The sequence below is a fragment of the Pezoporus flaviventris genome, unplaced genomic scaffold, assembly GCF_033815535.1.
Source record: "Pezoporus flaviventris isolate CSIRO_AGI_PZ_B2104156 unplaced genomic scaffold, CSIRO_AGI_Pfla_v1 ptg000036l, whole genome shotgun sequence".
NCBI lineage: Eukaryota > Metazoa > Chordata > Aves > Psittaciformes > Psittacidae > Pezoporus > Pezoporus flaviventris.
This window is the reverse complement of record NW_026892584.1, coordinates 36,009,161-36,031,767: the sequence shown is the minus strand read 5'-3', so window position 1 is coordinate 36,031,767 and position 22,607 is coordinate 36,009,161. Positions and strand designations below refer to the sequence as shown.

At 44.5% G+C, this 22,607-nt stretch overlaps 1 protein-coding gene across 1 annotated transcript in view; it reads left to right on the top strand.

Annotated features, from left to right (window-relative positions):
• The first annotated feature begins 21,481 nt into the window (after positions 1-21,481).
• CLMN (calmin) overlaps positions 21,482-22,607 on the top strand; it is an 83,519-nt gene continuing 82,393 nt past the window's right edge. Inside the window, exon 1 of the mRNA XM_061463932.1 lies at positions 21,482-21,638. Within this exon, the coding sequence (XP_061319916.1) occupies positions 21,557-21,638 (82 nt within the window). The 5' untranslated portion in view covers positions 21,482-21,556. The remainder of the gene's footprint in view (positions 21,639-22,607) is intronic.

Sequence of the window (22,607 nt, the reverse complement as noted above, 5' to 3'; positions counted from 1 at the left end):
TAAGGTTACTCTTTATTTCTCGTTGCAGATGGGGCCAGAAAGTTCTTCTGCAGGATTTGGAATGACCAATACCTAGCCCATTATGTTGTGGAAATAATAACAAATACTTGAAAGAAGATCCCCTTCAAGATTAGTGCCATTGTCGCCACTTGCAGATGTACAGGGAGGGAACATAGTATGCCTTGCACAGGGTTTCCTGGCAGAACAAGGGCTTCAGGATGACAAGGCTGGTGTGACAGTCCTTCATAAGAAGTCCAGGTTTGGGGGTGGGGAGCTTTTCTTGAGCCGAGCATCCCTCTTGAGCCAATGTCACCCCAGTGAACTGTGCAATGATGCTCTAGGGAGAGAGATGCCTGGGATGGCACCTAACTGCTCAATCTCCCCACATGCTGTGCTGTACCACAGTCTGCATGTGACCCAGCCATGGACAAAATGAACCTGGTTTATGGTTTGCTGGAAGGAAACAAGCAACAACCCCCATTGATTCTGCCGGAATGGGGCTTCTGGCAAAACGTTCAAGAACCACTCATATATTGGACCAAGCAGTCCCTAACAGCTCATCACAAAGTTCTCCATGTTGGTTTGAACAGAATGAATAAAAAGTAAGGATTTACAGCTTCTGTTTTAATTTCTATTGATCAGTTATTTTTTTTCTTCTTGTTTGCAAATTAGGCAGGTAATATTTGGTTTTTAAACCAGCCTTTTCCCCACTGATAGTGTCCCAAAAAAACTATTGATATTTTTGAGACTACTAATAAAATAAATGACATAGAATAGCTTTATAACTAGCTCTAAGCTAACATCCACATCTATCAGCATCAGAAGCAGCAGATCCTGCTTTCAGGTGCATTTGCAACTTGTAGTGGATTTTTGGTTTTTAATCTGGGTCAGGCTAAAGCTGCAGCATGTGTTTGTGAGGGGAGAGAGGACTTTATGAGTGCCCTTAGTACCAGAAAAAGCTCAATTGGTATTACCTTTTATTACACACAGGATATGTTCTTCATCTGGGAAAGACAACTTAAATGATGGGTGGATTTTTATGTCTAATAAAGCATTAACTGTGATCTGAACTTTGCCTGCAGTTGAAGTATTTAGAATGTCTCTTTCCTGTGTGGGTTCTCTGATGTCTCTCTCCTCTACCTGGCTGCTTATTTAATATAGAAATTGCAGGAGCATCTTATATTTGTGACTTCTTCTTCTTGGTCACATCTGGTTGAAACTGGTCCATGAGTTCAAAAGTTATGGGAAGGGCAGACAGAGAAGCACAAGCACACACGCATGCAGAGTGTGATCACATTAAGCCCTTTTATCCAAGCTAAAAATAGAAAACCAATGAAATACCCCAAAATTACTTGAAAAGATGAAGCTTAGGCTGGAGACAGACCTTTTTTCATCTCCTGTATTAACCATCGGTGTTTTTCTGTCTGCCTATGAGGTGCAGGGCAATCCACTGGCCCTGCAGTGGTTTCTGTGGTGTGAACACTGGGCAATTGTACCTCAGCCTCATTACAGGATGTTAGTACACGGGTGCAATTGTCACATTTGGGGAGGAAAAGCTGCTGGTCATACTCTGTACAGCTAGGCTACCAGATCATCCCTTCTGCAGAAGCCTCTCCAGAGCATGACACAGTCCCCCAACTTACATATTTGGACATCACAAATAGCCATAGAAGAGGGATAAAGCCAAGACTCAGATGAGATTTTCTGTTGAAATCTGAATCAAAATCCTCACAGCATGACCCTGTGGGCACTGGGAGCATCCAGCATCAGTTTCTTGCTGATGTGCCTGTGATGGGTACACCACTCTTTTGTCGTAGGACCTTCCCCAGGACAACAAACCCACTAACCCAAAAGACACCAAGTCCATCTCTTTAAATGAAGATGAAGTACCCTGATGCACCCGAGTGGGGCACGGCTTACCCAAGCAAAAGCCATTGGGTCAGTTTATCAAAGAGTAGCTTTTTACAGACATTCAACCTGCTTTGCTTTGTCTATCAAAAGCCCAGGATTTCTTGGTTTTGTAGAGAACTCTTTGCATTTCACCTGCTGCCAGCCACAAAGGTGTATTTGTGCTGCCATGCGAAACAGAGGTGGCTGCAGAAAAGCACCCAGACCGCCCCCACAAAAGGCCCTAAATGTGAGGAAAACGTAAAAAAAAAAACCAAAAAAAAACCAGGAGGTGTAGCTCAGCCAATACAAACATGTACAAAACTGCAAGGGTTCAGAAGAGAAACCAGACTGCTGCTGAAATAGCTGGTTAACATTTTTGTCTGGAAGCACAGCTTCAATAAAATAGGTAAGGAAACCAGCTAAGGACCCCCAATGGCAAACATATTTATTGAGAATCCAATAAAAGTCTCAGAACAAATAGCCTGAAGGACCTGTAGACACAGCCTCTGCTGTAATAAAAATGCAATACAAGGCATGAGGGAAATGGTAAGGGAAAAGGACTCCTCCATGAGAAAACCAAACAAGAATCCCAGAGCACAAGGCCTGGAGACACAGGCTGGGATGTAATAAAATATCTGCCACTGGGGAAAAAGAAAGGAAAACAAAACATCTAACAACAGCACAAAGAAGCCCCAGATACCCCAGCTAGTCTAGAAAATCACAAGTTGCCATAAAAACACATGGGAAAATAGGAAAAGAATAATGGCTGCAAAGTGATCAACTCCTGCAGGTACCTAAATGCAGCACGTAGGCAAAAGTCCACAGGAAGCCATGTCAGCTGCAGTAAACTCTGAGGGTGCCTAGGAGACAAAGCTGTAAAAGGTGACAAAACAGTGGCCTCAGAGAGGCTAAATCTCTGCCGTGGAGTGAGCTTTACATTAAATGAAAATGCCTCCATTGCACAGAGCTGCAGCTCTTGTGTTGTTAATTTTGGTCAGCAAAACATTTCAGTAGGTACAAAAAGATGCTGGAGAATTTCTGTTATAAGTGCACAGGAAAAAATGTTTTTAGAGACATCTGTTGGCTCAAAGGGTTCAGTCTGTACCTGCTTATTATGACTTTTCATGTACCATAAAAGCAGCCAGAAAAATGGGCACTTATCGGCAAAGTCATTGCCATGCTAAGTGCTGTTAACAAAAATGGCATAAAATACAGGTTTGTAGGAATAAGCAAGATTTTTTATTAAGGCAAATGTGTAAATTGAGAAAGAGGGTGATTTTCATTTCCTGGCTTCAGTCGCACACTGCAGGTCATGGCCATAAAAGTGCAGTGCCTGTCGCAAGGCAAGAACCAGCATTCTCAAGCTCTGCTGCTGCCTGGACCCCTGCCCTGTGAATGGAAAGTGTGTGTGGACAACACAGGTCTAGGCTGGCATGTCAGCAGCACATCCACCTGCTTGATGGCAATTCAGCATGCCTCACTGCAGAGAGATGTTTCATTATATGTAGGTCTGCCACAGACGTTCCTCATCACTGACCCTTGTTTTATCATCAGTTCTGACTGGGTTTGGGTGAGGATGCCCTCAGGACAACCCAAGGTGCAGATGTCAGGTGATTTTCTCCAAATAAATGCCTTGGAGGAGCTGTGGCACACACTCATGCCATGGATAACACAGCTCTGCATCTGGGATTTTTGAGTTTCATGCCCAGAGATTTTTATTTTCTTTTTTTTGTTGTTAGATCCATATACTTCTCCTGGAACAACAGCAGAGTTAATTTGTTTAGAAATGCGCTAGAAGTTGGCAGTAACAAAGTATAGCTTTGTTTACAAGCCTCTGAACCAGGAAACCAAACACTGACAGTGCTAGGTTAGACCCATGAGTCCACTTGTCAAGTTCTACTTGCTGCCAAAGAAGTATGTGCTTTTCCAACAGTTGTTCTTTCACCTGTTTGTCAGCTCTGTTCCTTGCACCAATCCCTCTCGACAATTTATATTCCTGCAGTTGTACTTCCTGAACTGGACTTCCTGGGCTGCAGTGGCCTCCAGGGCTTACTAGACACATGGATTAATAGTATAGGATCGTACCTTTCAGATTTCTGAACAACTCTTCAGCTGAGCAGGCAGAGGGTGTTCCTCACAGCCTAGATCTCCCCAGCTCCCATTGACACCTTGGGGTAGGTTTTGCTCTCCTTGGGTTATTTTAGGTTACAGCCACTTCTTCCAGTTGTCAGCTCTCCTGACATGCATTTATCCATCATTACCCAAGTAGTTTCCTGCTACACCACAAATTGCCATGAGGACACAGCAGTGTCTGCAGTTCACAAAGCCATACGTGCAGAGGTGCTCTCATCACATGCAGGGCTGGAAGGAAGAAAACCCACAAACACCACTTACAGCAGAAAGGCTAAGCTGTTATGTCTGTGGTCCAAAAGAGTGGCGAGCTGAGCTCATTCCACCAAGTCTCTTGCTACTCTGGTGCTCTCATGGGTGTGAAATATTATCGGCTGTTAGAGTTATTAACCAGTGTTAACCAGGTAGTGCGTGCACCAAGCTGTGTTTAAGGTTAACTGTGCCATTAAGGGCTTACAAACTCAATTAAAGATTTTTAGTGCTCAACAGTTAATAGTTAATTTCTGCAGATGTCCTGTTTCCAATTACTATCCATATATAATGTAAGCAGCATGGCATCACACTTCAACTCAGGCAGGCCAATTTGTTTTTAAATACATTTTATACCAGCAGAAGGTTTCATTTAATTGTGTAATACCCAATATTTAGTATTCCTGGAGTGTCTTTGAAATCCCTCTTAAACCCCAAGTATTTTCACCTTTCTTTTTCTATTACCATCACTGCTCCTCTCCTCATTTGTTCTTATCTGACCCCAAAGGCGGATGGAGGTGTTCTCTGTGTTGTGCCATGACCCTGCTCCTCGATGGAGAGGAAACTGTGCTCAGAAATGGCCCTCCTGGTCCCCACAGCCACAGAGAGAGAATTGGAGACTTTCTTTTTTCCCATCTCATTTGAAATGATGTGGAAGCTCACAGCCGCCAAAGTGACCTGAGGAGCTCAAATGCAGATTTAAAAACTTACATTTCAGCCCTCTGAGTCTGGAAAATTTTAAACAACAAAAACCCTCTCGTAAGGCTGACTCTGATAAGGGAATAATTGACTAAATCTGCAGATGGAGTTAACTGAGTCCTGGAGTTCTACCCAGGTGAAAAGAAACCTGTTACTGTCGGTAAAGAGAAAGAGTGAATAAATCAGCTTTCAACTAATGAGACAAATAAATTCATAACTTGAATCACCTTTTAGGAAAAATCAATTCCTTTCTATACACACAATTGTGATATTCCTCCTGAGAAATACTCTTATTTCAGGGAAGAACATGAATGCAAGGACCTAACTGCACATGCAAATAAATCTAAGCTTAGAATTAAATTTAAGTTAAGAATATAATTAAATTGAAATTAAATATCAAATGACTTAAGAATTACTCATGAGCTTGACATTCAGCCATTTAAATGCAATGTTGAACTGAGGCCTCTGGGATGCAATGTTGAACTGAGGCCCCTGGGAGGAAAGGACCTGGGGAGATGCACACTGTGCTAGGCTTGCAAAACCCTATGGGACAGTTTCACAAGCATTTTCAGCCATCCAATGATTGCACTGCTATTAAAAAGGCATATCCTGCCTCTTTTCCCTGCCATGCTTCCCCAGTACAGCAACCAACGGGTTGTTTGACCAACAGCCTCATCAAACTGATCTGGACAAAAAGCAATCCTGCAAAACCTTCAGCCATTTTCATATAGGTGTGTTCTCTGATTCATCTAATTGCATGGCCATGCCACTGCAGGTGCTGGGGATGGGGTGATCTCACCCTTTTGGGTGGCTGCAGAGTCTTCAGAAGGGCAGGTTGATAAGGAAACCTTTTGTGCTCTGAGGGCCTGTTACTGCTACGAAGTTCACATAACTTGGGAAGTCCCTGCAGCCACTTCTGATCTGTTCTGTTGCTTGTGACATTGTGGCTCTTTGAGTCATTCGTCCAGGTACAGGAGCTTTCTGGAGGATATCTAAGGAGATGCTGTTCTTTTTGATTTACAAATATGCAGCTTCAGTGCCTCCTGTTCCTCTGTGGCCTCTGCAGAAAAGGTGTGAGCCACTCAATGGTATCTACTTTCTTCTAAAAGAAACATCAACAGGAGTCATTAACTCCAGTGGCATAATTGTGCTCAGCCATTGTAAACTGGGAAACATCCCTGGCAGTGTTCAAGGCCAGGCTGGACAGGGCCTTGAGTGACATGGTTTAGTGTGAGGTGTCCCTGTCCATGGCAGTTGGGTTGGAACTAGATGATCTTAATGTCCTTTCCAACCCTAACTATTCTATGATTCTATGATCTGAACATGAGGTTAACAGAAGAAAGGTACAACTTCAGCTATTATATACTGTCCTGGGTTCAGCAGTAGCAGTCATTTTTCTCCTCCTTAGTAGCTGGTGCAGCGCTGTGTTTTGACTTTCAGCTCAGGAACAGAGCTGATAACAATGATGTTTTGGTTTGGCCAAGGACTTTGTGAGCCTCATGCTCTGCCAGGGAGGAGGGGAAGGCGGAAGGAAGCAGAGACAGGACACCTTACTCAAGCTAGCCAAAGAGGTATTCCATACCACAGCACGTCATGCCCAGGATGTGACTGGGAGTTAGCTGGAAGGGCTGGGAGACTGCAGGGTTGGAGGAGGTATCAGTTGGTGCTTGGTCGGTAGTAGGGGGAGGGCAAGAAGAAGGGGGGCAGTGAGTGAAGGAGCTCTGCCTGGTTTTAAACCACGACAGATACAAAAGAGGCAGTGCTAAGTTCCTGTGGTGGCTTATCTAAAAATTATCATATATGAAGACAAGACGGTTGGGGCTCAGAATTGCCTAGATGTCTCTGAAGTTCTGGGGGGAGACCCATCTTTATGAGATGTACACAGAAGTTTTACAGTGTGGGTAGAGCTGCCCTGGGCAGAAGTCTGCACTCCAGAAGCTGTGGCAGAAATCGAGCAGGATGGTAACACCCATCCTTATACTCAGTGTTCTTGCTCCAAATGTTAGAGGCACTTCTCAACCTTGGCATCTCCCACAGAAATACAGGCTATTGGGCACCTCTAAATGCCTGATTTAGTTCCCAGATGGAAGAGACCAGCCCACACAAGCCTGTAAATGGAGAGCAGGTGAGGGGAAGAATGAAGCACGTACTTCCAACCCTAACTTTTCTATGATTCTGTAATTCTATGACAGATATTCAGCATGTTCTTCAAGGCATCCCTGGATGAGGTTAACTTGGGCCATGTGAGTGTAAGCAGTGCAGAACAGATACAAAACCATAGGATTTATCTATTAGAAGACAATATGTAGCTGACTTTTGACTTCATGTAAGCTAGTGAAAATGAAGGAACAGACAATCCTGCTTAAGGGCCTGTTTCCACTTAGTGCAGAGCACTTCACTATGACATCTGTTTTTATCAGGCATTTATTTTACAATAGTGGTGGCACCTCTAACCAAGACCAGGCCACCAGAGCAGAGAATAACCCAGCTCCCTACAAAGAGACAAAATCAACTGGCAACTTGAAACGGTTTCTCAGGCCTCATAGGATTTTTCTTTGCTTTTTTTCTTTCTCAGTGGAGACTCAGAAAAACACTCAGGTGGATGGCAAAGTGTCTCACGAGTACGTTGTATAATCTGGCAACCACCATGTTCCACATCTAATTTCATTACAGCATGTTGAATGTTTTGGGGTTTTTTACAATGGTTTTTGCACCTTTAACAACATGTTGATTATTGCATTCTGAAATAACTCACTTCTTTAAGAACAGCTTAAGTGAAAATTTCATTTAGAATTGCGACACCTGGAGAAAATCAACATCATGTGACATGTAGGCACTTCTAAACAGGAAATACTCCATTTATTTTTTTAGCTGTGTTTGTGTAATAAAGTCTAGCATCCAAGTGTGAGCAACACATTTTCTTGTTTTATTAAACAGCATGAAAGGATTTATTACTTCTCCACTGAATGCACTTCTGGCACCAAATGGAGCTGGACAATAATTGTCAGGCACTGAGTTTAACATTACAAGAAAACACCTTTGGTGGAGTTCAGAGTTTACTGTATAATGAAAAATACACCTAGATGGTGAGGCTTCCTTTGAGAATTTGCTTGGTGAGTGTAATCACAGGTACTGCTGCTTAATAAATTGGATATTTTGAAACAGAAATTAAAGCATTGAAATAGTATCTAGGAAGGATATTTTTCTTTTCTTCCTCCACTGTGTGAAGTTCCTTGAGAAGGAAAATAAAAATAGAGGGAATGGAGAACATTCCTTTTACCACTCAGCAGGTTAGGGCTGTAAGATGCTCTTGAGAGTGTGTACCCTGCCTGGGACTTTTCTCCCCCTCTTCTCTGATCTTCCCTGACTGCAACAGCTGCTCCTGTTCTTGTGGTCCCATCCCTGGCTGGAGCCAGTCATAAAGGACTTTCCTCTCTAAGTTTTATTCCCTGAATTCCAAGAGAAAGGTGCCCCAGGCAGGGCAGGAGCCTTGAAGATGGGCTTGGTTGGAGAGAAGTCATCATGGGTGTCTTGCAGATGTGCAGCATTCTTGTACCCTCAGGAGTTCCCCGGAAATGAGAAAAGAGAGAGATGTGGTTAAAATCAAAGTCCTGTTCTTCAGAGGATGAGCAGAGGGGGCTGATCCACAGTGCTCTGCTCACAAGTACCTTGCACCTTGTACAGGCAAAGGTGCCCATTCAAGGTTCTTGGAAACCATGGGCAGCAGAGCTTTATCCTCTCTTGACACTGTCACAAATGACTGCTCGGGGTTGAAGTAAGAAGATGACCCTATATATCTCTATGGACCTGGACTGACAAATCCTCCCCAGGGTCTTAATGGAGCGTTGCAACACTCAGTGCATTCCCCCCAAGACTGGGGAAAACAGTGCATGTGTTGGGGGTTTTGGGTTAACTACAGGAATGGGAAAATGCTTTACACAATCCCCAAATTAGGGGTCCTAACAAATGAAAGAGCTCTCCCACTAACTGCTGTCCTGTTGGACAGCAGGATCCGGGGACCACAGCACATCCCACCCAGCTGCCCTGGTGGGGAAGGCAGGAAGACGGGGAGGGGAGCATAGGTGGGCCTGGTCCCCCTAATGCAGGGAAACACTGAAAAGCTTCTTTCTGAGAATTACCAGAATCTTTTAACACACAGCTCCTTTAGTGATCTGTAGATGAGTAAGTTGGGTTCTAACCAGGAAATCTCATTTTTTTTTTTTCTGCATTGCACCTGATGTATCCCTATGGTGTACTTTTGTTGTGGTTTAAACCCAGACAGCAATTAAATATCATACAGCCACCCCTTCACTTCTCCCTTCCCCAGTGGGATGTGGAGCAGAGTCAAAAAAAATGATGAAACCATGGGTTGAGATAAGAACAGTTTAATAATTAAAATAGGTCATAATCTAATACTAATACTGCAAACAAAAATAGCAGAGAGATATTTAAAACAAACAAACAGAACCAAAACCAAACAGCAGTGATGCACAGTACACAGTTGTTCACCACCCGCTGACGGATACCCAGCCCAACTGGAGCAGTGATGGGTGGCTTCCAGCCAGTTTATATAGTGGGCATGATGTGCTGCGGTGTGGAATACCCTCTGGGTAGTTTGGGTCAGGTGTCCTGTCTCTGCTTCCTCCCGACTTCCCATGGCCCTCCTCAGTGTCAGAGCATGAGAGAGTGAGAAGTCCTTGATCAGGGTAAGCACTAATTGGCAACAACTAAAACATTGGTGTGTTATCAGCATTGTTCTCAGATTAAAGCCAAAACAGCACTGCACCAGCTACTGGAAGAAAATTAACTCTATTCCAGCTGAAACAGGGACAGCTCCTAACACCCGCAGCGCCAAGCGCCCCACGCCGCCGGCAGCACGGGCCCCCCGAAGCAAGCCGAGATGCAGGCAGGCGCCAGCAGAGGGCAGCGGTGCCCGCGGCTGGCAGGGGGCGGCCGCTCCCCCGAGCTGCTGCCCCCGGAGCCTGCTATCAGATCTGTCCATAGGTAAGTAATACTAAAAAATGCATTCCTTAGCTCTAAACAAAGGAAATCAGAAGCAATGTTAAACATAGCGTGTCAGCTTTTATACCACTCTCTGTTTAAGGAACCAGGAAGGCTTCTAACACAGAACAGACCAATTCATGTCTGCTTAGTAAGAGCTTCTTGGCTTGCAGCTTTTGATTCTGCCAGTGCTAGTAACAATTCCAGAAGACAACGTAGGACAAAATGCCCCTCCTGACAGACCCCAGCTGACCAACCCTGTGATCCCATTTTCCATGCTAGGTATGTTTTCTTGCACTGGCAAACTGGTAACAACTGATGAGGAGAAGGCTGAGGTATTCAACAACTTCTTTGCTTCAGTCTTCACTGGTAATCTCTCGTCCCACACCTCTTGAGTGGACAGACCGCAAGAGACTGGAGAAGCAAAGTTCCTCATACTGTGAGAGAGGATCAGGTTTGTGACCATCTGAAGAACTTAAACACAGATTAGTCTACAGGACCTGATGAAATTCCTTAGGGAAATGGGGGATGTGGTTGCCAAGCCACTCTCCATGGTATGTGATAACTCATAGCAGTCAGGTGAAGTCCCTGGTGGCTGGAATAAGGGAAACTTTGCACCCATTTGTTAAAAGGGTACAGTACCATGGGAATGACCAACCTTTCAGCCTCACCTCTGTGCCTGAGAAGATCATGGAACAGATCCCCCTAGAAGCTGTGCTAAGGCATGTGGATGAGAGGGGAGGTGATCTGAGGCAGCCAGTATGTCTTCACCAAGGGCATTCAAATGATCCTTTTCAGTTGGGTGTACTACAGATCTCATTGGCCATTCAAGAGAACCACAAGAGAAACAAACTGGAAACAAAAGAAAAACCTGCCTATTAATATCTGCTTCTTGTACTTACTGAAGGAAATACAGAAAATCACAGCTGCTAAATAAAGTTAAAAGATAAATGTCCAAAATTGCTTACACTTTTACACACTAATATCTTGATGCAGAAAACAGTTATGCATCTAATTAATTTTACTACCATGATAACCCCAGTATGGCACATTTGCTGTAGTATTTGCATTTTTATAGAAACAGAAGCCATGATAAAATCTTTCAGTTCTACCTCAGTTATTGCGGGATATTACATCCTTATGATCATGTGGGTAAGTGACATTTTGAGGAAAATTATGATAATTAATAGATCTTATAGAATCAAGACCTGGTTATAAATAACAAGGTCATTGCTAAATTGGGGATATTTTCCTACCAGTTTTAAAATTTGTCTGGCAAAAAAAAAGTCAGGCCACCCTACATGGTATTTGCAATATGCTTCCAGGCAATTCTGAAATCAGTTTGGAGGAATATATTTAAAACTTATATGAGATAAATCATATAAATTACAACCTTAGGGAACTCAGATCATATTTGTGTGATTCCACTCTGATCATGAAATTGTTGTTTCAAAAAGCAGAATAATACCTGAAACTAGGAAGTCAAATGTGAGAGAGAGGTAGTCAGAAAATGTCCTGAGAACAGTTTTTCTCCTATAGTATAGGTATGTATGGGAAATGAATAGCAAACTTTCCATGGAGTTCATAGGGCTATCATTACCTTCATAACCCTGCCTCTTCACAGATCATAGATGTCTCCTTGTAATCAGACCCTGGAGTCACTTATCCAGGACATCAAGCCTTCATTTGGCTGGAAAATTACTCCTTCTGAGTATTGCAGTTACACACACACAAAGGCACACACTGTATGAAGGCTTGTTCCTATGGAAAAATGCAGCTGGGATTCAAGCCATTGCTTATATTTATACTTGCTCTGTTTTTTTCATAAGAGGTCTATCCTGTGTGATGCTGGTGATAATTCTTGGGTGACTAGACAGCTCTGTGCCTGGAGACCTTTTCCACAGGCAGAAAACACTAGCCTGATAACTCATATTGGTGACACTGAAGTCTGGTAGGAATAAAAATAATTACAAGTATTTTTAAAAATGTCTCTACTTCCAAGTTTCTACACAAAAATCTAGAGCTGGCAACACTTGTTATGTTTCAACAGACTAGACATTGCTCCTGTCCGACAGTTCAGCAAAGCAGCTAGCATGTCCTGAGATATGAATGACCGCAGGAATGGAGGGAGGGAGAAAAACATGATCAAAGGTAGCAGTTCTTCCTAGGTGGGCCTGGAGCCTGGACGTATCTTGGTCTGAAGAGGTGGTCATTAGAAAAGAGGTAATTACATCACTGTTAACCAGAAAATGTTACCTCTCAAAAGAAAGAATCAGGAAGATGCACATGGCATTGTCTAAATGCATAATGATCTAAATCCAAGCCAATAAATACATAGCCAGTTTCCAAGTCAAGTCCTCTCCAGGATCATCCCCACAAAACCCAGGCACATGGCAATAATTCCACCATCTCAGTGTCTGGGACCTGTGCAGGAAGAGGTTAATTCCCTCTGAGCCTTTATGGCACAAAGTAAAAGCTTTTGTTATTTTTGTTTTGTTGGTTTGTTGGTTTTTTTAAAATTGTGTGGAGAAAAAGGCAGGCTTTAAATATTTGTGTAGGCTGCTTGGCAACAAATTGCATGTGATCTTCATAAAAACAATAAGTTCTCATAGAATTTACATTGTGTTTGAACTGGGTGCTAGTGGCTCCTCACCAATGCTCAATGGCTGGTTTGTGGGAAGAAACAGCAAGAGACTGTTATATTGTGCATTGTGTGCTGCTACTCCAGCTCTGAGAAAGACAGAGCTGTCAGAAGTGGAGGACCAGGGTGGGAATAAAGCTGTGGCTTTTACAGTACATAAAATGCATTAGGTGTGACCAGACAGTGGTTGTGGTTGTGTACTTAAGGCCATGGCTGTAGGGGGTAATCTGCTCACATGACATGGTGCTCCCAAATATAACTGATGCCTGCAGGCCTGTCTCCATCCTCAACAAATTAGCTGCCTACCCCGTATTTTTCCTTCAGAAATTGTATCTACTTGTCTGTGGTAAAGACACTCTTAAACAGATTGCAATCCTTCCCCTATCAACTGAGAACAGATTGAAACTGTTAGCCATGCAGGAAATGCAGAGCATAGCTGCACTTGCATTGCTCAAAGATCCTTGAAATCGGCTCAGAGGAGCTCAGAAGGGTAGAGGGGTTAATCATGTGCAGCACCAATTGGGGTTGTTCTGAAAGAGTATGTAAAAGGAGTTGAACATAGGTGTATCTGAATCTCTACCTTAAAACGTGAATGTGTAAAATCTCTGTTCAGTGTTGCTTCATTTTACCAGTCAAAATACTGCCATTGCTTTATGATTACACATGTGATAATGAAACCACACAGCTTTCCTGAAAATTCCTCCACATGAAGTCATGCAACTGTAGTAGCTCACAAAAGCTGGGGGAAGTAGCGCATGATAAGCAAATAGCATCCAGTCCTGTAAATAAGATAATAAGAATCCAGAAAAGCTACTTACATATAATCATGTATGCCCTAAAGTAGACCCAAAGCCAAACTAATGTCTAGATTCTCCAAATTCAGGTGCTCTGAATTCAGTGAATGATGATGATAACTCCCTGTGGGTGTGTAGCTATTTATGTTTTAACTCTCAGAACATATTTCAACAAGGAAAAGGAGCTCTTCAAACTGTCACTCAGTAGCAGGACACCCACTGAGTATCTGAGCCTCTCTCTGCAGATACCATGTGAATGTTCTGAGTCTTTGTAAAGTATCATGAGAGGAGCATGAGGTTCCTTGTGCACAGATGTGTACGACTGGTAGGATGGTGCTGAATGAGAGCAAACATGTTCACATGTTCATATTTCACCAACAGCATTCTTCTATTTTCTCCCATATTCATTAATTCCATATATATGTGTGTGTATGTACGTGCATAGACAATTTTATACACACTGATGACAGAAAGGCCATACAGGCTACACACATAGGCAGGTATGAACTGTGCTATAACAAACATCTAACATCGTGTAGTTTCCAATTTTGTGGCAATGGTTTTGTCTATAACTGCAGGATAACCTTACAAAAAATGGACTGTGTGTTTTAGTGACTGTCCTGCTGAACCGATAGCAGAGGATCAAATTATGACTATCAGTCAAACCATTCACCTTTGCCAATGGATGTCATTGCAACCTGTTTGATAGTAACAAAGAAAAAAAAGAAGAAAAGCCATCTGATGGCAGCTTTGTAGCTTTGTGAATGACTAAATTAGTTCTCACTGGCTAGGCACTAACAGAAAACTCTTACAAATTCCCTGTTGCTGTTACTACTTTTGCATTACTCAATAGCTCCATTTTCCAAGGTAGAAATCTGTAAGGAATGGAATTAACACTCTTTTGATCTAGTCTGTGTAAGAGCTGGGAAGTGGAAAAAAACCCAACAAACAAAACAATACCTTTTTAAGGTAAACCTCACTCGCAAAACTAAAGGCAAAGAGGTCCATTAAGACAGATCCTGTGATATGGCTTTTATGTTACAAGCCATTACACTTCGCACAATCAACCTACTTTTGAATAAACTGTACTGTGTTCGAGTATGCACATCTTCTAAAAAGGCATGCTCTGTCTCTGACGACAGCAAGAGTTAGCAAATTGTCATGTTTGTAGATGACTGGCTCACTATTAGAATCTCATTCAGATTCATCTTGGCTTCAGCTTCTGGCCACTGGTTTTTGTCTTCCTTGTCCCCAGTGCATTTGAAAAACTGTTGATGCCTGTTTTCTTTGTAAGAAGAAAACTAACTATCTGTGAAGAGCCCTGAACATTTTGCTTCCACATGAAACACTTCAGTGGTATTTCACCAGTCATAAGGAAGAGCTCCTGGACAGATACTTTATTATTTTTAATTTTTTTTAATCAGTTGTTCAATAAGATGCAACAAAATGTGTAAAAGCAGGTAAAAATTGCTGCAGATGAAAGACAGAACCCTCTAACATGATTACATGTGGTCACACTTTCACCTCATCCTAGAATCTCAAATAGTTCCCATAAAAGTTTGCTAAGATCAAATAGGATAAGCCATTGACTTGTATAAAAACACATGAGATGAACAAAGAAAATCCTTAACTGTTCAAGCCCCTGGCATTTTGCTACTAAGTTGGTACACATAAACTTCACCTTGGTAGCAAGCAAATGAAACAAATCCAGCTGAACTTGCCCAAGTGAGAAGTCACCGTAACTCCTGGCATTATTCAGAGATCTGCTTGATGAAACTTATTTACAGCACATAGAGACCTTTTAGCAAGACCCATAGACTAGTTATTGCCATTGTGTGGCAACAGTTTCATGAATCAGTGTGGTTCATCAGTGTGTCTTATGTGGTGGACTTCTGGGCATCAAGGAAGGAGGAGGCAGATACAACAGAGTAAAAGAAGAGAAGCTGGTCAGCATCCCAAGTTTGCATGTGTGCTCAGCAGTACACTGAGGTAGGGACAACTGTCACCACACCTCTTCCTCTGCTAGCATATGAAAGGGACTAAGGGGAGGACTGGTTTAGTGAGGTTTCTCCTGTTTCTAAGTTGGTTTCTATTTTATTGACTATTTCACTCTTATAAATTAAGTCATTGCTTATTATCAAACTTTGGTTGGAGAAGTAGAACACACATCTTAGTGTACCTTCCGTTGCCTTTAAAGAAGTCATGAAAATCTTATTTCACAGTATCACAGTATGCTAGAGATTGGAAGGGACCTCGAAAGATCATCTAGTCCAATCCCCCTGCCGGAGCAGGAACACCTAGATAATATTACACAGGAATGTGTCCAGGCGGGTTTTGAATGTCTCCAGGGAAGGAGACTCCACAACCTCCCTGGGCAGCCTGTTCCAGTGTTCCGTCACCCTCACTGAGAAGAAGTTTCTTCTCAAGTTTAAGTGGAACCTCTTGTGTTCCAGTTTGTACCCATTACCCCTTGTCCTATCATTGCTTGCCACTGAGTAGAGCCTGGCTCCATCCTCGTGACACTCCCCCTTTATATATTTATATACACTAAGAAGGTCACCCCTCAGTCTCCTCTTCTCCAAACTATAGAGACCCAGCTCCCTCAGTCTTTCCTCATAAGGGAGATGCTCCACTCCCTTAATCATCTTCGTTGCCCTGCGCTGGACTCTCTCCAGCAGGTCCCTGTCCTTCTTGAACTGAGGGGCCCAGAACTGAACACAATATTCCAGATGCGGTCTCACCAGGGCAGAGCAGAGGGGAAGGAGGACCTCTCTCGACCTACTAAACACCGCCCTTCTAATACACCCCAGGATGCCATTGGCCTTCTTAGCCACAAGGGCACAGTGTTGGTTCATGGTCATCCTGTTGTCCACTAGGACCCCCAGGTCCCTCTCCCCTACACTGCTCTCTAACAGGTCGTTCCCCAACCTATACTGGAACCTGGGGTTGTTTCTGCCCAGATGCAGGACTCTACACTTTCCCTTGTTATATTTCATCAAGTTATTCCCTGCCCAACTCTCCAGCCTGTCCAGGTCTCGCTGGATGGCAGCACAGCCTTCTGGCGTGTCAGCCACTCCTCCCAGCTTAGTGTCATCAGCAAACTTGCTGATAGTACACTCAATTCCCTCATCTAAATCGTTGATGAATAAATTAAATTTCATAGCTTATTTGAGGGTTTTTTGCACACGACCTCACTTTTTCCACTTAATCCTACTATTACACTCTCTCTCACTGCTTTTGCACCTTTTCCCGAGCGTCTCCTGTTTACTTGGTTGAATGAGACTGCCTTTTTCCTCCTGACTTTTCTGGTGCTTTGCTTTGAAAGTCTGTTTTACACAGTACCCCTCCCCTTGTTTACATGTGTGTGGGCAAACAAGCCAGACTGAGGGGTGGCTGCTGTCAGACAAGGTAACAGAAACAAAACCTTCACGTAGCTATTCATCTGGCACAGCTAATGAGTCTTTTCTCACGGCTGGCACTCCTTTGTGGTTCAGATATGGTCTAAACAAGGGAAATGAAGAGTTGATGAGACCTATGGTGGCATGATTATTGCCTTGAAATGAAGTCACCATTCAGGTCAGGCTGTATCTGTATCTGTAAAATATGAGTTAAATATGAACTTGGATCACTTTCCTGTGTTACAGACTTCAACTTTCCTCCCTTTCCTCATACAGTTATAGGGTAAGAAAGCCTTTGTTTTCAGTTGTCTTCCAGGAAGACTTGAGAAAATCTAAACAGATTAAAAATTGAGTGAGATTCACCTTCTCTGTAGCCCCTTCAATGAAGCACAAGAGCATGCAAAGACTCCAGGGCTATGCCAGTAGTGCAGGGGCAGGACTCAAATGCCCACCACCTAAATAGTGTTTACAGAAACACTGGTTTGGGTTGAAGATACACAATGTGCTCATATAGGCATACCTATTGCAAGACAGACAACATCTTTTTCTGCTTACCATTAGTCTGGAACTGATTTAAACAAAGACAGAAAATAATCCACTCCTGGAATGACTGTTCATATGGGAAACTCTGCTTATAAAGCCAAAGCAATTTAGCCACAGTGGCATAAATATATTCCTTAATTCCATTAATAGCTTCCTTTGTGTCAGACATCTTCCCTTGCCATTTTAAGCAGGAGCCACATGGTATTGTCCATCTGAACAGGCACAAAGTCTAGATATAGGAGTTGAGGGTTTTTTTGCTACTATCAGGCAATCTTTAAGTATACGTTTTCTTCTCAAAATGAGAATTCAGCTCATTAAATCACAGGTAAGATATGCAACGGACGGTAAACTGAAAGCTTTTTAATATCTTTATCCTACATACAATACTAAGGAAAGAGATGAAGGAGATGTAGAACAGTGGTAAGTTCCCCATGAACTTTCTACTAGACTCCCTCCTTCTCCTATGTGACCAAAATCTTTTCTTAATAAACCTGTTACTATAGTTCAGAGTCTCTGCCAAGTGTTTACAGTGTTGCTCTAAGTAACAAGTCTGACTGAGCCAAGGGACTTAATTAAATGTAACCTGTTTTTTTTTCAGTTACAGAACTGTCTTTAAACATGAAAAGGCAAGGGGACTTTAATAATAAAATCTGAAATCACTTTTTGCTTAAGGGAAGTTCTTTAGTCCTCACTGTATCAATCAGTTACTTCTTAGAAAGCATATAGTATTTTCACAGGTAGTTTCCCACAACCATTTACAGATTTTATGCCGAGTAACACAACCTTTGGAGTTCTGGCTTTATGTGAGAATCTCAGATTTCATACTTTCTTCTTGAGCTGATTCATAGACCACATGGTTGCAGGGAAGAATGTAAAAACATAAAGAAAAATGTTTTATAAAGGATGCCCCTTTTGATCTTACAATTTTTCTAGTGTCCTTACAGTTTCAGAGTCTTAGCTTTTCATTTGGGAGCACTTAGTCCTGCATATATTGCAATTTTTTTATGATCAGCTCAGAGATCTGCTAAATGCAAAGTTGTTTTGGGGAAGGTGCTGAAGACCTCTCTGGGAGTCTTGGATGGACAAATGCAGGTAATACGGCTGCTGCCTCCCTGGACAGCTCATGGACCAGTGTATTAAAGTAAGATGAGATCAGTGCAGCTTTTACTGATGTGTGGGGCAAGGAACTGGAGTGGCCAAACTTGCCAGGTAGGCCTGTACCCCTGACCAGGGCTGAGGTCTTGACTCCCTGGCACGAGAAGGGCAAGCTGCCCTGTTGCTCAGGCCTCCCATCTGTGCAGGAAGAGTGGGCGGTCCCAATCTGTGCTGCCTGCTCGGCCACACTAGCCAGGGCCATTCTGCCTTCAGAGGATGAGGCTGCACAGAGCAGATGCTCTTCCAGGTAAGAAAGTTTTAATGCCTTTCTCCTCTCCCTAATCAGAAGTTTTAACTTCCCTGTGCCAACACTGTTAATAATTTACAACATCTTAAACCCAACCTGACTCTGAGACCCAGACTGTGCAGGTCAAATACAGCTATACCTGGCAGGCCTGGAGATGTCAGAGGCACACTCTGCCACATGGCAGTGGAGCTGGGCAGCTCTAACACAGGGGCAGGGGCAGGGACAGGGTGAAGGCAGTAATTAGCCCCAGGAAAATATGAGAGAGCAGTGAATCACAGCTGTAATATCACACATCAGGTGGGGCTGGCAGCAGGGAGCTATTGGATTGCTTCCTCTGACCTTTGCTCCTTCTGCTGCGCCTCAGTGTCCACCTTCTCTATCAGCAATAGTGTGGCCAGCAGGACTAAGGAAGTGATCATCCCCCTGTACTCAGCACTGGTGTGGATGTACCTTGAACACTGTGTTTAGTTTTGGGCCCCTCACTACAAGAGAGACATTGAGACGCTGGAGCATTCAGAGAAGGGCAATGAAGCTGGTGAAGGATCTGGAGCACAATTCTCATGAAGAACGGCTGAGGTAACTGGGGTTGTTTAGCCTGGAGAAAAGGAGGCTCAGAGGAGATCTTACTGCTCTCTCTAACTACCTGAAAGGAGGTTGCAGCAAGGTGAGTGTTGGTCTCTTCTCCTAAGCAACAAGTGATAGAAGGAGAGGAAACAGCTTCAAGTAGCATCAGGGGAGGTTTAGTTTGCATATTAGGAAGTTTCTTCACTGAAAGGGTTATTGAACGTTGGAACAGGCTGCCCAGGGAAGTGCTTGAGTCACCATCCCTGGAGGTATTTAAAAGACGTGTAGATGTAGCACTTAGGGACATAAATTAGTGGTGGACTTGGCACTGTTGGGTTTACAGTTGGACTTGATGATCTTAAAGGTCTTTTCCAACCTAAACAGTTCTGTGACTCTGCTGCTGAAGTTTGCAGTCTGTTCCAATTCTCTTTGTTCGTTCACTTTCATCTCATACCAACTCCCGTTCTCCAGCTGACATACGGACCATAGTAAGCAGCCACTGGCAGGTCTCAGGAGCAGGAGCAGGACACTGCAGACTGGAACAGGCTATGTAGAGACCTCATGCACCCTGGGTGCTGGAGGATGCCCACGTATGTTGGGATAAAGCCTCAGCTGTCCCCATCCAGCACTGGCAGCATCAGAGTGGACTAGGGACCTCCAGCCACCCCTTGTGGACAGTATTTCACTGATGCTGAGAAGTCTTTCACGTGTTTTTCCCACAGCCACACCAGCTCAGTTTCCACTTTCACCTCTAAACACAGTACTGATGCATTCATCCCACTTGGGTAACAGGTCCTCCCAGTGCAAAATAAAGTCAAAGTGCAGCACTGTGATTTGTGCCAACGCTGCCTGAGTTTAGACGTTTCTCTTCCTTTTCACAAGCTTCTGCTTCTGCTCTTTGCATTCAGGTTTATAAACTCTCCAGCATGGTATTCTTAGATTTATATGATGTCCTTACCTTTGTGCAAAACTTTTGAGCTTTGATATGTAAACAGCTTGAAGACACACCCGCCACCCCAGCTCTTGGTGATCAAATTTTAGGATAGTTGACTGGTGCTTGTTATAGTGCTGACATATTTGTTCACCTATGAGATGCTTTATGGATGATTCCATTTGATTCTAAGATGTAACAGAGATTCACCAATGTGGGCTGTGGGAAAGAGTTCCTGAGCTGGGTGAAACAACTAGTTGTGTGTTTACTTGGGATAACATAAACATTCCCAACTTGAAAGAGCCCCAGTTTCTAGATCCCAATTTGTTTATAGGTAACTTTGTAGATCTTGGCTTGTGTGTTTTGCTAGTCTAACTAATGATGCCACACTAGTCCGACTGGATTGTGTCAAAATTTGCTGTTTACATTATACAGTCTTCATGGTTTGAAAAGAAAATAGGCACAAAAGTACAAATAGTGGTACACTGTAATGAAATGCCTTGCATGTAATGAAAACGCTTATGCTGTTCACCAAGTTTGTAGAGCATAGATATTAGTAATACTGAAGGGCCTTGATAACAACCACTGTCCAATTTTGATGACAAACTGTGTAAATGAAGGTATTCAATATGAAAATTCACCATAAAGGAAATGTGACAGCCTAAACCTACTAGCAAGAGCAGGCTAAGTGAATATGCAAACAGCACATTATCCCTTTTAATGAATAGTAGTGCTTATTTAATCTCCACGAGGAAAACCCCTTTGCCGTTCGGACTTTCTTTTTCATTTCTGCCGTGGACTCATGACATTTCTTCCGAGGATGACACTTCTCCCGTTACAGGCGCGGCAAGGGAAAGCGGGCAGGACCCGGGTACTGTTCGCAGTCCCCCTGCTGCTTCAGCAAGAAAAACATATTTATCCAGAGTGCCAACAGGCCGTGTCAGGGAGAGACGAGGCGAGAGGCCGGCGGTCGTGGGGGGCTACAGCAAGGCCGGGCCCGGACACGCCTGCGCCCGGGTGGGGGGTCGGCCGGGGCGGAAGGCTCTGCTGGTGGAGGCGGCGCGGGAACCTCGCCAACGCTGGCTGGGAGGGCAAAAGGGCTTGTCGGTGCGCAGCTACCCATGGTGGGAGGTACGGCCAGACCCGCTCCGCCCCGCCCCAGCTCTTCTCCGCCCCCGGCCGCCGGGAGGAACGCGGGCAGGAGGGGAGTGCCTCGGGCCGGGGCGGGGACGCCCCCCCCTCCCCGCCGTCGGTGCCGGTGCTGCTGCTGCTGCTGGCTCCCGCCGCCCCGCTTCAGCCCGGCCTCGCGTCCCCATGGCCGGGCAGGAGTGGGACTGGTTCCAGCGCGAGGAGCTCATCGGGCACATCAGCGACATCCGAGTGCAGAACCTCCAAGGTAAACCGACAAACCCTCCTTCCCCCCCGCTCTCCTTCTTCTCCATCTCCCCGGCCTCCCTCCCCCGTCTCCCCCCGTGCCCTGCCGCGGGCTCCCGGCTCCCCGGCGTGGGCGGTGCGGGGCTGGAGGAGGAGAACGGCGGGGCCAAAGTTTCCCCCGTGCGCGGCGCCTGGCCCGCACAGCCCGCGGAGACCCCCGCGGTGGGGCGAGCGGCACCGGGACCTGCCGGAGGGACGGGGCGCGGGGACTCCGCGGGCTCTGGGGATGCGGCGAGGTACAGCACGTGGCCCCACCCCGGGGCCACCCACCGCCGCCTGCTGAGGGCTGTCGGGGGGTGTAGGCTGCCCTCACCTCGCTCCCTCTTGGGGAGACCGCGCTGGCTGAGGGGTGCGGAGCGAATCGAGCGGTGCGGGGGATCACCCTCCCTCTGCCCGTTCTTTCTCCTGAAGCCTGGCAGAGGCGCTCGGGAGCAGGGGGCAGAGCCCACTTCGCCCGGGAGATGTGGAGGCACTCGGCCGCAGTAAAGATGCGGGTCTTGGTCCGTATCGGCGCAGTCTGAAGGGAAGCCGACGGCTATCTGCGTACTTAATTTAATGTACCTCCCGTAAGCTACTGTTGAATAAACATGGGCAGAGTTTATGGATAAATCATCTATGAGATGCTTCCCTATTGTGCCATGGGCTGTGGTAGTGGAAAGGATGCAAATACCTAGCTTTGAACGTAGTTCGGTATCAGTGTGGTAGTTCTTCCAAAGTTACGTTTGCCCCTCAGGAGCTGACTCTTCGTGATTGGCAAGACAGCAAAAATCGATGAAAGAAGAAACAGCAGCAGTTGTTTATGAGAGAATGATTGCTTTAATGTAACATACCAATCTCAATCAACAGTTCACACTATACTGCAATGTATCTTCGTGTTCCATAAAATAATAGAGTTGAATTACAGGTCATTATCTCTTCCTGTTTATGCATA